The sequence below is a fragment of the Sturnira hondurensis genome, unplaced genomic scaffold (assembly GCF_014824575.4).
Source record: "Sturnira hondurensis isolate 20B ecotype Veracruz unplaced genomic scaffold, ASM1482457v3 Scaffold0013299, whole genome shotgun sequence".
Taxonomy (NCBI): domain Eukaryota; kingdom Metazoa; phylum Chordata; class Mammalia; order Chiroptera; family Phyllostomidae; genus Sturnira; species Sturnira hondurensis.
The window spans coordinates 4,029,964-4,044,461 of record NW_028085930.1 but is presented as its reverse complement, the minus strand read 5'-3'; the positions used below and the strand labels follow the sequence as shown (position 1 = coordinate 4,044,461).

General features: G+C 38.7%; 1 protein-coding gene across 2 annotated transcripts in view; it reads left to right on the top strand.

Annotated features, from left to right (window-relative positions):
- The window catches only part of PPP2R3A (protein phosphatase 2 regulatory subunit B''alpha), a 158,531-nt gene that overhangs the window by 66,274 nt on the left and 77,759 nt on the right, over window positions 1-14,498 (top strand). For both annotated transcript variants that reach the window (XM_037061227.1, XM_037061228.1), the window contains 2 exons: window positions 1,016-1,119; window positions 8,661-8,763. In XM_037061227.1, coding sequence (XP_036917122.1) covers window positions 1,016-1,119; window positions 8,661-8,763 — 207 coding nt within the window. The remainder of the gene's footprint in view (window positions 1-1,015; window positions 1,120-8,660; window positions 8,764-14,498) is intronic.

The window sequence follows — 14,498 nt, the reverse complement described above, 5'->3', positions numbered from 1 at the left end:
CCACAGGCAACTGTACCTGAACCTAATGTGGATTCACGTCTTGTCAGCCTCCAATGGAGAAGCTTCCCTTTGTAGAATGATGAAGGCTCAGCAGATCCTCCATCTAATATGAATAATAAGAATTTCTTTAATAATAAGATGTGCTTCTTTGAAGAGTTCCAGATTTCAGAATATGTGTTACATGTATATATAAAATTGGGAATATTTGGAGACCATTTCTGTGCTAACATGTAGATATTATCATTACTAAGGTTTTTCCTTTACAAAAAAAAAGGTTAATTTGGTAAAAACTCTTACATAAGATTTGTTTAATTGAAAGAAAGAGCTTTTTATTGAAGAAGAAAAAAATTACCTTTTAGGATATTATAGTTGCTTTATATTCATTTCCAGCTCTTCCTGAGGCTTTTATAATGTGAGTTATTTGTGGTAGTTTCTAATACATAAATTATAGCATTTTGATTTTTACCTTTCATTTTTTACCTGAACTGTAACCATTTAAATAGATTGGTAGCTGTTTTCTTAAACGGTTGGGGCTTTTCTGGTTCTTCTCGATCCTGGGTCTTAACCTAATACGTCAGAATGACAGCCAGAGATGGAGGTAGAGAGTATGAACACCAAGTGACCACAAAATGAAGGTGACTTTTCTGCCATAGGGAGGAAGGTCGTACACAACCATGACATCCAGTCATTTCTTTTTCTTTCTGGAAGATAAAAAATATACGAGAGTGGTAGGAAGGGGGAAGACTGGTTACTTGAACTGTTAGGATCGGGGAAAGAAACGTAACTCCAAATGAAGTTAGAAAAAAGGTAAATGGATTTCTGTTTCCTCCATTAAACATGTATTTTGTTCCCCTTCTGTATCTCTGATATATTTGCCTCTGTCCCTGTTTTTCTCTTCCAAGGGCACTTTTGTCCACTGTGGCTTAAAGGGTAAAAAGCCACAAAGGCCCTTTCTTTGGCCATGTCATCTCTTCACTGCCCCTTGGCTTACACCGTATTTGCGTTTTATTTGCAGGTCTGTGGCTGTCCTCTCTATTGGAAGGCCCCCATGTTCAGGGCTGCAGGGGGAGAGAAGACAGGATTTGTGTCGGCACAGTCATTTACTTCCCTGTGGAGAAAGTAAGTATGTGAACAGTTTCTCTGAGGCTAGGCAGAGAATTCTCTGTTCCTCATGACATACTTTATAAAGGTCATTTATAAATTTATTAATTTTTCCTTTACCCTTTATTTCAGCAAGTAAAACTCAATGATTCTCAGTCATTTATACCCATACACAAATTTTTTCATTAACCTTTATCTCATGTCTCTAAGAAATAAAATGGGTCTTCAGAAATACCACTTTAATAACTATTTGATAGTTTCTTAGTTTTACATGCTAAATTTGGGTCTTAGGATTTGAGTCTTGAAGCAGTGACATAAGAGTACACCGCATGTACTACATGAAAATACAGCTTGCATTCTCATATGATCCACTTTAGAATTGTATGTAGTTGATTTATTAAAAATAACAATTCTAATAAATTTTAATCATTTACTTTTTTGTTTATTCTGTGGGCATTTTATTATTAAGTATATTTTATTGATTATGCTATTACAATTGCCCCATTTTTCTTTTTTTGTCGCCCTCTACCTGGTACCCCCATTCCCTCCATCAGTTCCCCCCCCTTAATTCATGTCCATGGGTCGTACATACAAGTTTTTTGGCTTCTCCATTTCCTGTACTTTTCTTAACATCTATTTGTTATAGATGTTAACATTTTATTTTGTACCTACCAATTATGCTTCTTATTCCCTGTACCTTTCCCCCAATCTCTCTCTTCCCCCTCCTTGCTGATAACCCTCCATGTGATCTCCATTTCTGTGGTTCTGTTCCTGTTCTAGTTGTTTGCTTAGTTTTTGTTTTCTTAGATTCCTTTGATAGTTGTGAGTTTTTTATCATTTTACTGTTCATAGCTTTGATCTCCTTTTTCTTAGATAAGTCCCTTTAACATTTCATATGATAAGGGATTGTGATAATGAACTCCTTTAACTTGACCTTATCTATGAAGCACTTTATCTGCCCTTCCATTCTAAATGATAGCTTTACTGGATAGAGTAATCTTGGATGTAGGTCCTTGCTTTTCATCTCTTGGAATAGTTTTTGCTAATCTCTTCTAGCCTGCGAAGGTTCCTTTAAGAAATCAGCTGATATGGGAATGCCTTTGTAGATAACTCTGCTTTTCTCATGCTACTTTTAAGGTTCTCTCTTTATCTTTAACTTTTGGCATTTTAATTCTGATGTGTCTTGGTGTGGCCCTCTTTGGGTCCAATTTGTTTGGGACTGTCTGAGCTTCCTGGACTTGTATGTCTATTTTCTTTATCAAATTGGGGAAGTTTTCTTTCATTATTTTTTCAAGTAAGTTTTTGATTTCTTCCTCTTCCTCTTTTTTTTCTGGCACTCTTATGATTCAGATGTTGGTACATTTGAGTTGTCCCAGAAGTTCCTAAGCTTGTCCTTGTTTTTTTGAAATATTGTTTCTTCTTTCTGTTCTGATTGAATGTTTATATCTTCCTTTTGCTCTAAATCATTGATTTGAGTCCCAGTTGCCTTCCCTTCACTGTTGGTTCTCTGTATATTTTTCTTGATTTCACTTTGTATAGCCTTCACTTCTTCCTTTATTTTGTGTCCATACTTAATCATTTCTGTGAGCATCCTGATCAGTGTTTTCAACTCTGTGTCTGATAGATTGGCTATCTCCATTTTGTTTACTTCTTTTTCTGGGATTTTGTTCTGTTCTTTCATTTGGACCATATTTCTTTGTGTCCTCAATTTGGCAGCCTCCCTGTGTTTCTGCATATTAGGTAGAGCAGTTTTGACTCCTGTGTTACGTTGTAAAGGGCAGAGCCTTAGGCATTCACCAGGTCAGGGGAACCTGCTTCATCACTGTGTGGCACTGTACGTGGGGGAGGGGTCAAAGAGAGATAAGTGCCACTTGCTCAGCTCTCACCCCATTTCCTGTCACTTACCCCATTTCCCATAATCACCTGCTGCCCTAGTGCTGATTCCCAGAGCAGGTAGGTTTGTGTATATTCTAGGACCCTGTGGGCCCTTTAAACAGACTGTCCTGAGAGACCTGCAGTTTCTCCCGCCACCCTAAGCTACACTGGTTTTTATAGCTAGAGGTTATAAGGCTTTATTTCTCAGCCTTGGAACCACAGGCTGTGTGGTCTAGCCTAAGGCTGGGATCACTCACTTCCCAGTTGTGCCTCCCAATTTTTATATGCTGCACACGAATGTGGGACTGCCCGTTTTACCAGCTGCTGATGCCAGGCCACACTGCATCCTCTCCGCCCCTCCTACCCATCTGTATGAATGTTTCTTCTTTAAATCCTTGGGTGTCAGACTTCCATACAGTTGGATTTTCTGACAGTTGGATTTTCTGGCAGTTCTGGTTGTTTTTTATTTTTAGATTGGTTGTTATCCTTCTGGTTGTGGGAGGAGGCAAAGGGAGTCCTTCTATGCCTCCATCTTGGCTAGGAATCTGGTCATTACTTTTTGAAAGCTCCAGTTAAGGAACAAACAAATAGTACATTTATCAAGACACTCCTAGATTTTAACATCTTCACAAGTTTTCTTGAATTCAAACCCAGCTTGTTTCTCCCCAACCCCTGCTTTCTTCTTTAGAAATTATTTTTTCTTGTATTTATACTTTTTAAGAGCGTGTCACAGCTTGCTCCTTCTGTGTCTTTTAACTGATCAGCTTTCCTTATATACATTTTTCTCACCTTTTCTGGGCTAGATACCCTTCCTGGTAAGCTCTTGGGTTATTCTTCTCACCTATCATCATCATTATTAAAAATCCATATATAATAGCAGCAGAATTCACTTTGCAGATGCCTTCTCATCCCTTTATGCCACCTGAGAGCCCCTTGTAGTATAATACTTAGGAGCATGGTAGGTGACCAATAAACGTATTCTTATTTTTAAAAATCTAGTAGTAAATTGAGCTTACCAAGTTCTTCAGGCATTACATTAGCACTGAAGTAATCACGGTGTATAAGACTACCAGTTAATGGACTTCTTTTGAAGAACCATACCAAAGCTAAAAGTTACAAATGATTCATGTTTTCCAGGTACATTTTAGTCATTTTGTTATAGGGGGTAGTTCTAAGTTGCCCAACTACCAAGGACTAAAAGAGCCCAAGGAGAATCACTTATTCCTTATAAACCATCAGGGTAACACATCAGTGCCATCATCACCATTTCGTGTTTGCTATAGCAAATGGAAGACTGCTGGCTACAATCTACAAAGTTTAAAAATGTGTGGATAAGCAGTCCTAAGGGGAACTAATTGGAAGCTAGAAATAGGGGTGGGGGGGAGCCACAACCCACTAATTAGCCAGGAGTAAACCAGTAAAGAAATTAGCATTTGCCTTTGGAGTATTTCTGGCTGAACCTGGGGGAGAAAAAGAGCCTAGAACCTGAACAGTAGGAGGTTGGCTTGGATTCCCTCCCTTTTCCCCCACCATTAAAGCCAGAACTTCAGCTGGGTGGTCTGATTGTCTATTATTAATTACTTTTATTGTTATTTTAAATCAGCATATAACAGTAGCAGAATTCAAGAACTTGAAATGTGTAGATCTTCCAGCTTTCATTCAGCTAGCTTTTTTCAGGTCCTGAAAAGACTTCAGCTGGAATGCTAACCAGGGTAGAAGAAATAGGGATGGTTTGTCAGAGGTGTCTTCAGCCACTGAGTTCAACATTGTTGGCCAAATCATGTAACAATCTGGGAAAGCGGCAATAAGTGAATTATGGTTTTTTAAAAGAAAACTTTGAGAAAGCTGGGAGACTGAAAAAAAAGAAGTAGTCTATTCTGTAAAAGATTACAGCCATAGAGAAGAACTGTAACTATTTATATTCTAAGTTATTTCTAATATTCTAGGACCCTATGACTGTGAGCCTCAGACTGACTATGATTTACCTGCAATTAACTGCATAATATTGAGGAAAGTAAGAGGCAGTTTTGTTTTTTGTTTTCTTCTTTTTTGTTGGGAGGTGGGTGAGTATTAAGTCTGTGTCACTAAGATAGGATGGACATTTATGTTAGTTGATAGAGCGGCAGCAGCCACAACCGTCTGTCTTTATTGACATGAGTCATTTTATCTCAGGGAAAAGAGACTTCTGCAAAAGACAAAAAGGGGGAAAAGACAAACACAAGTCTTCATTTTAGGAACTGGAGGAAAGTACTTGTGAAGTTACATGAGCACCTGTCCCCCTTTTTTTTTCCACTTTAAAAAAATTCTATGAATAGGTAAGAGTAATATCTATACTGAAGCTTTAGCTCTGGCCAGATATAAAATGGTTGGAGTGCCCTCTAGTGGAGCTCCTCTCTAAGCTCTTAAAATACCTTTTAAAAAAGCCAGGTGATTTAAGGGAGACCCAAAGTCAGATTATTTGGGGATATTAAGCATAATGATTTGGGAGACTAAGCATGATGGTTTGAGTTATCACAATGACCTGGAAAAAGACATGTGTATGTTTTTGTAATCTTTTCACAAATTATATTCTTTCCATAAAGGAACTTGGACCAAACTATAGTATTTTAAACTTCCAAGTACAAAAAATAACTGGCAGATAATGACACAGAATTAAGGCATATTGACATATACGTATGTATGCTAACTTGCAATGATAGGCTCTGTGTAATTGTGGGGGGGAGTCAAATACAAAAATCACAGCATAATAGGAAATAATTTCCATCCCGTCTCAGTACTTCTGGGATGGACACTTCCTAGCCTCCTCCGTGTGATTTGCGGATAAACACCTAACGGGCTCTTGTCCCTGTGCTTCCCTTGTTTCCTATTCTCCTGCCCATTTCCTGTTTCCACTCTGACATGTTTTTCTTATAGTGAGGACATTTTTAGGGGAAAGACATTGCTCCACAGGTTTGTTTGTTTGTTTGTTTGAGTTTCTAAATTTACCAGCTTTGTGGCATAGGTCCTCTAAAAGGTAGTCAGTAATATTGTTTCCCAATTTTTGTATGCTCTACTTTCTCTTCCCTTTTTATGTCAACATGTCATTTGCTCATTAACAAAACAACGCTTTATCTAAGAGCTCTAGAAGATACCAGTTTAGAATAGCTATGTTTACCTTTTTTCTGCTACCATATTGAGTTCACCAGCTATTAGCTTTGGCTGAAAAATCATAATTCACCTTTTCTTTGTATTTTATCTCTATTTTTAGTAGCAGAAGACCATGTCTGATTTGACTTTTGCTTTTCAGACTACCTCTCACCTGTCATATCTGTGTGGGTTTTATTTAGTAGTTATCCTTTCTTTTTAAAGTATGTACTCCTTTCCAAAGACATCACCATCTTTGTGTTGTGACCAGCCAACCTATTTTCCAATCCTAAGAGGTTGTTCCTAGCCGCACCTACTGCACTAATCTTTTTCTGAAATTATATTTAACTTTGTGTGCCTTGAGCATGCTGAAGAATGATAAGGAGGATAAATATAACTGCCATACTATAGCTTTAATAATAACAAATAAGGTCAGTTAAGTACACATCTGTCAGTCAGATCATAAACATTTTTTGCGCATCTTCTATATGAAAGTCATTGTGCTAAGGGAAAAAAAGAGCTATAACTTTGCCTGCTCTTTAGGTGCCAGAGAGCTCAAAGAAAGCTAACAGTACTGTGGTATATATAATATGTATAAATTAAATAGTACAAAGATCACTACTAAAGAAGTTAGTTATCAGAGATGGCTTTTTGGAAGAGGTGGATTATTAGCTGGACCTTAAGGATAGCCGGCGTTCAGACTGCAGAGTTGGGAGGGTGGTAATCTAGGAGAGTAGGACAGTATGAGAAATGGCACAGAGACAAGAATACACAGGAAACACTCAGGGTCAGCCTGGCAGCCTAGAGAGTAAGTTTTATTTAGCAAAGTAGTAAAATAGGTAGGTAGTTAGACTCCAACCTTAATTACACAGGGCCTTAAATTTCCAACTTAGGCATTTAAAGTTACTCATATCAGTGGTAGAGAGCTACCGAACATTTCTGAAAACAGGAATTGTATAATCAAAGGGTGCTTTAGAATGAAGAATTGTATAAGATGGAATGAACAGTGAAGCCTATTATATTCCCCTTCCCTTCTAGCAGTCTCAGCGTGAAGCAATAAAACCTGGACTTGGTGGTGCAGTGGAAATAGAAAGGAAGGAATGGTTGCCTAAAACATTAGAGGAAATATTCCTCAGGTCTCCAGGATTCCCATCCTGTATTCCAAGCACTTAGTGGTCCAAGCTAGAACCTGGGAGTTATTATGGACTTTCCTCCACACTCCACACATACACCTGTCAACTGCTACATCCTTCCATTTCACCCACGTCGGCCCTTCCCTCCATCTCCCGCTGCCAGTATCCATGCTCAGGCTTTTGGTTGAATTTTTGCTTGATATTTCTGAAAAACACGTCTGGTCATGTCACTGTCCAAGTTAAAATTCTTCTGTAGAGTAGGCTAAAGTCCAGGCATTTTGATCTAACATGAGAGGGCCTCCAGGATCTGCTCTGTGCCCATGTCCCTGTGTCTTACCACCCCAGCACTTGTAGTTGCCCAAATACTGCAGGCACTCTCATACCAGGCATTTGTACACGTGAGCCTCTTGACACACAACAACCTTCTTTCCTACTCCCCCTTTTTTAGGGAACCGCACTGGCCCTCCTGTGTCCTTCCATGACAGACTCACTGTACTTACTACCTTTGTTGTGGCTGTCACAAAGGAGTATAACCTTACTGGTGTCACTCTCCCTAGACTGCAGGCTTCTCACAGGGCACAAAACTGCTTCTTATTTTCTTTGTATCCTAAGTATCCTCAAGGTGAGATACAATACCTGACCTACAATTAGCATTCAATAAATAATTAAGGAAGGAAAACATGAAAATTTGGCAACTAAATAGATGTAAAGAATAAGGATGAGAAACTGGGTAATTTTAAAATGACTTCAAAATTTTAAGCCCAGATAACTCAGGATGACACCACCCATTAACAAAAATAAATATCCATGAGAAGAACTCACTTTGAGAGGAGGTTTTAAATTTGGTTTTTGATATTTTTGACTTTGCAGTCAGAATATAGAATACAAATGGAAATATCCAGCAATTAGTTGGATGTGAGGAATTCTTGGAGCTCGAAGCCTTAATACAGCATTCCTTTTTTTTTCATCTGATCTTTCAAAGTCTAATTTCAAAAGCCCCTTGTGAGGTTAGCCCTAAATATGTCTGCCAGTCTGGGCAAACAGAATTTTATGTCTCTTGTGGAACATAATGGTCCCTCTTGACTGGTGGGTAGCCCTGCAGTTCTGGTCCCAGGTGTTCTGAGCTAAACCTGAATGGACATTCTCCTGCAAGTGTATTCTTATTGGCATTAATGCATTTGACTCTGTGTCTCAGCCCCAGAAGCATTCTACAAAAAATAATATGCCATCTTGTTATTGAGCTTTTATTTAGATGTTCCTTTGACAAAATCAGGAGCATGAAAAAATTCTTTTTTTTTTAATCATTGAAAGGAGAGCACTTGATTCTTAATCCAAATGGCTTTCCGATCAGACTGAAATTACCAGCTCTTGATGTTGTAGTTATTGTTTACCATAGCAAGTCTTTCTAAGTAGTTGTTTCTTTTGTAGGTTGCTAAATAATCATCATGACGATGCCTCCAAGTTTATCTGTCTTCTCGCAAAGCCCAGCTGCAGCTATCTAGAACAGGAGGATTTTATCCCTTTACTTCAGGTAATTTTCATTCCTTTTTTAAAATGGGTTTTATTCTTAAAATATAGAAACTTAAAAGGGATAAACCTAAGAAAGTGAATGGGATGGTACAGAAGAACAGAGGAGAAAAAAATCAATGTACAAGAGATATCAGTATTTCTTGAAGATAGAAAGCGAAAGTTGGCTAAGGAACCGCAGCCCAGAGGGAGGGACTGTGTATGGGCTGCAGTGGAAAAGTGAGCTACTCTGCTTTACACTGCTCATTAGGACCCCAGAGAAGCCCTAGACACCGCTAGCCCTGAGCTCATTAGACATGGGGATTCACTGAAGGTTGGCATACAGAACAGTGGACCAGTTGACTCCTTACCTGGTTCCTAGATATAAAGTATAACCTAGCATTGACTCACAAGCGTAAAAAACTGACAAAACAAATAATACAGCATGTTAAGACAAATTCCAGTAGAGACCTATCCTAGATATTATCTGACTGGTACTTCTCAAAACTGTCAAGGTTGCCCTGGCTGGTATGGCTCAGTGGGTTGGGCATCAGCCTGCAAACTGAAGTTGCCGGTTTGATTCCTAGTCAGGGCATGTCCCTGGGTTGCGGGCCAGTTTCTTGGTTGGGGGCTTGCAAGAAGCGACTGATTGCTGTTTCTCTCCTCTTTCTCCCTCCCTTCTCCTCTCTCCTCTCTTTAATTAAATTAATTTTAATTAAAATATTAAAATTAATAAATATTTTTATTGTTTATTAAAAATAAATGGGTTTTTTAAACTGTCAAGGTCATCAAAACAAGGAAAGTCTGAGAAACTATCACAGCCATAAGGATTCTAAGAAAGTATGACAACTAAATGTAATAACGGATCCTGGATAGGATACTGGCACAAATAAAAGACTATAGGTAAAAACTAAGGAACTGTGAATAAAGTGGCCTTTAATATTAGTAATAGTGATATATTGATATTGGTTTATTAATTATGACTATCGCTATTGTAAGATGTTAATAGGGGAAACTAGGTGCACAGTACATAGGAACTCTGTGTTATCGTCTCAATTTTTGTGTAAATCTAAAACTGTTCTAAAAATTAAAGGTATTTTATAAATACATTCAGAGAGATTATATAAAATAAGAATAGAATGTTATGAAAACAGAATGCTACCACAACAAAAGAGCTACTAGAATTTTAAAACGTAAGTACCAAAATTAAAAATTTCAACATAAGGCCTGGAAACTAAAGTTAAGGATATCTCTAGTATGCACATGCATACATGCACCGCACACGCAAGGGAGAGAAACAGAGAAAGAAACATAGAGGGACCAATTCGAGAATTTCAACATCTTACTAACAGGAGCTGTCAAGAAAGAGGGGGAGAAATGGAGAGAAGGAATTTATCAAAAGAAATGCAGAATCATCAATACAGGATGGAGAGAACTGGAGAGACTGGAGTGATAGGATGGGCCCACTGCACAGGTACCCACTGGGATTCTTATTTTCCTCCTTGGAGGAAACAAAACACACCTGTGTGACCAGTGGATCAAAAACAGGACACGACCCTCCCACCCCAGCCTCTCGTGCTCCCCTAGTCACTGCCCACAGAATCAAACACAGAGCCAAGGCTTTTCTTGAAAAGAGCCACTGAGTGCCAAGCACAGTGAATAAAAAAAGGCATACATAAACATGCCGTCTTGACATTTTCGAAAAATGCTGATGAAGAGAAGATACTAAAAGCTTCCAGAGAAAGAAAAAGATCACCTTAATAGGAACTAGAAACAATGTGGTATTAGAATCTCATTAGCAATTCTGGAGAAATGGATATGAACTCAAATTTGTGTGTCCTGCTAAGCTATCAATCGAATATGAGGTTTGAAGAAAGATATTTAAAAACTCAGAAAGTTTATTTCCTATTTTCTTATAGGTTTATAGTGGCCCCTCCTCTTTACCTGCAGTTTTGCGTTCCAAAGTTTCAGTTAAACATGTTCGACCACAATCTGAAAATACTAAACGGAAAACTCCAGAAATAATTCATAAGTTTTAAATTGTAGGACATTTAGAGTAGCATGATGAAGTATTGTGCCATCCTGCTTGGACATGAATCATACCTTTGTTCGGTGTATCCACACTGTATGTGCTACCTGCCCCATTAGTCACTTAGCAGCTGTCTTAGTTATTAGATCAGTTGTCATGGTGTCACAGTACTTATATTCATGTAACCTTTATATTATTTAAATATTGCCCAAGCTATTCACATAATTTTTATTTTCATAACAAAACTTTTATTATAGTATATTATTATAATTGCTCTATTTTATTACTAATTATTCTTGTTAGTCACTTATTGTGCCTAATTTATAAATTGAACTTAATCATAGGTATGTATGGTTAGGAAAAAACATGATATAATATAGGGTTTGGTACTATCCATGATTTTAGACATCCACTGGGGAGTCTTGGAACATATCCCTTGCAGATAAAGGGAGAATACTGTACTTGAAAATATACTGCACAAACTAAGCAAACCAGGAAAGAGGAATGCATGGGCTCCAGGAAAACATGGATTCAATCCAGAGAAGCAGTGAAGGGAAGTCCCAGGATGACAACTGTAGAGTGCTGGAATGCATTACAAGGGAACAGAAAAATTATTTCAAGAGATAATCGGGTTGAGAATTTCCAGCCAAGATGGAGGCATAGGTAGACATACTGTGCCTTGTTCAACCAAAAGAAAGACAACAATTTAAAAACAAAAAACAACTAGAACTGACAGAAAGTCGAACTGTATGGAAGTCTGACAGCCAAGGAGTTAAAGAAGAAACATTCATCCAGACCAGTAGGAGAGGTGGAGACAGGCAGCAGGGCAAAGAGGACTCATAGCAAGGCTGCTGCTGGAGGACGGGGCCAGGCAAGGCGGCAGCTGGAGGAGTGGGCAGTCCCACAGTCACGTGCAGCTAAACCAGGAGGAACAACTGGGGAGGAAGATAGACCTTACAACCCAGGGTTTTAGTGCAGGGAAATAAAGCCTCAAAGCCTCTGACTGAAAACACCTCTGAAGGTTCAGGCGGCAGCAGGAAGAACTCCCAACCTCACAGGAGAGTTCATTGGAGAGACCCACAGGGTCCTAGAATGTACACAAGCCAACCCACCCAGGAATCAGCACCAGAAAGGACCAATTTGTTGTGGGTAGCAGGGAAAGTGACTGAAAACCATCAGAGAGAGGAGCAAGCAGCACTGTGTCCCTCTTGGACCCCTCTCCCATATACAACATTGCAAGGTAGTGAGGTGAGTTGCCCCACCCTGGTGAACACCTAAGACTCCACCCCTTACTACATAACATGCACACTGAGACCAAAAAAAAAAAAAGACCCAAATAAAGAACAGTTCAAAGCTCCAGAAAAAATACAATTAAGTGATGAGTAGATAGCCAACCTATCAAATGCACAGTTCAAAACACTGGTTATCAGCATGCTCCAGGAACTCACTGGGTACTTCAACATCATAAAAAAGACCCTGGCAACAATGAAGGTTGCATTATGTGAAATAAAGAAAAAAATCTACAGGGAACCAACAGTGAAGGGAAGGAAACCAGGACTTAAATCAGTGGTTTGGACCAGAAGGAAGAAATAAACATCGAACCAGAACAGAATGAAGAAACAAGAATTCAAAAAAATGAGGAGAGGCTTAAGAACCTCCACGGCATCTTTAAATATTCCAACATCTGAATTATAGCGGTACAAGAAGGAGAAGAGGAAGAGCAAGAAATTGAAAACTTATTTGGACAAATAATAAAGGAGAACTTCCCTAATCTGGCCAAGGAAATAGACTTCCAGGAAGTCCAGGAATCCCAGAGAGTCCCAAAGAAGTTGGACCCAAGGAGGAACACACCAAGGCACATCATAATTACATTAGCCAAGATTAAAGATAAGGAGAGACTCTTAAAAGTAGGAAGAGAAAAGGAGACAGTTACCTACAAAGGAGTTCCCATCAGACTATCAGCTCATTTCTCAAAAGAAACCTTACAGGCAAGAAGGGACTGGAAAAAGGTATTCGAAGTCATGAAAGGCAAGGACCTGCATCCAAGATTACTCAATCCAGCAAAGCTATCATTTATAATAGAAGGGCAGATAAAGTGCTTTCCAGATAAAGTCAAGTTAAAGGAGTTCATCATCACCCAGCCTTTATTATATGAAATGTTAAAGGGACTTACCTAATAGAAGATCAAAAATATGAACAATAAAATGACAACTCACAGCTATTAACAACTGAACCTAAAACACACACACACACACTAAGCAAACATCTAGAACAGGAATACATTCATAGAAATGGAGATCACATGTAGGCTTATCAGCAGGGGAGTGGGAGGAGTAGAGACAGGGAGAAGGTACAGAGAATAAGTAGCATAAATGGTAAGTAGAAAATAGACAGGGGGAGGGCAAGAATAGTATGGGAAATGTAGAAGAACTTACATGTAAGACCCATGGACATGAACTAAAGGTGGGGAATGTGGGTCGGATCAGGTGTGCGGGGTGGAGGGGAGCAAAGGAGGGAAAATGGGACAACTGTAATAGCATAGACAATAAAATATATTTTTTAAATAAAAGAAGAATTGTGGTTGCCAGGGACTATGGGGAGGGTGAGGTGGGGAGTTGTTGTTTTGAGGCTGTAGAGATTCAGTCATACAGGACTGGGGCTAGGGGTATCTGGAGATCTGTTGCACAACAGTGTGCAGGTCGTTGACAGTATTGTACTGTAAGCTTGGAATTGTTGGGAAGATAAATTTTATGTTACATGTTTTTTTGCCACTGAAAGAAAAAAGCTAGGCCTTTCAGCTGGAACCGCCTTCTTCCAGTATTTTGCTAAAATGACTAACACAAAGGAAAAGTTATATGTTCTCCAGGCCTTTTAGAAAACATGGAGTTGTCCATTTGGCCACATACATGTGAATCTACAAGAAAGGTGATAGTGTAGACATCAAGAAAGCAGGCACTGTTCAAAAAGGAATGCCCCACAGGTGTTACCATGGCAAAACTGGAGGAGTCTACAATGTTACCCAGCATATACAGTGGGCAGTGTTGTAAACACACATGTTGAGGGCAAGATTTGTGCCAAGAGAATTAATATACATATTGAACATATTAAATACTCTAAGACCTGGGATGGCTTCCTGAAACGTGCTGGAAAATGACTAGAAAAAGGAAGCCAAAGAGAAAGGTACCTGGGTTCAACCGAAGTCCCAGCATGTTCCACACAGAGAAGCACCATGTGTGAGAATGAGTGGGTAAGAGCCTGAGCTGCTAGAACCCATTCGTTATGAATTCATGGCATAAGTGTAAAAAAATAGAAGACCTCTGTACTGTAAAGAAAGAGAGGAGAGAGAGAGGAAGTGAAGAAAGCTGAGTGCTATATTAATATCACATAAAGAGTTTAGAGCAAAAATTTTTGCTAGGTAATAAAGGGATCAGTTGAGGTTATAATAATTCTAAATGTTTATTAATCCAGTAACAGACCAGAAAAATGCAGAAGCAGGTAGATTTCCATGGACTGCTGTCAAAAATGAATTAAACAGATAGAAAGAAAATCAGTAAGAATATAGAGAACTTGAACAGTACTATCAACCAGTCTGACCTAATTGACATTTATATTATACTTCACCCAACAACAGCAGAATAAATATTCTTTTACCAGGTACACAGAATGTTTACCAAGATAGACCATATTCTGGGCCATAGAACAAATCTCAATACATTTTAAATATTCAGCTC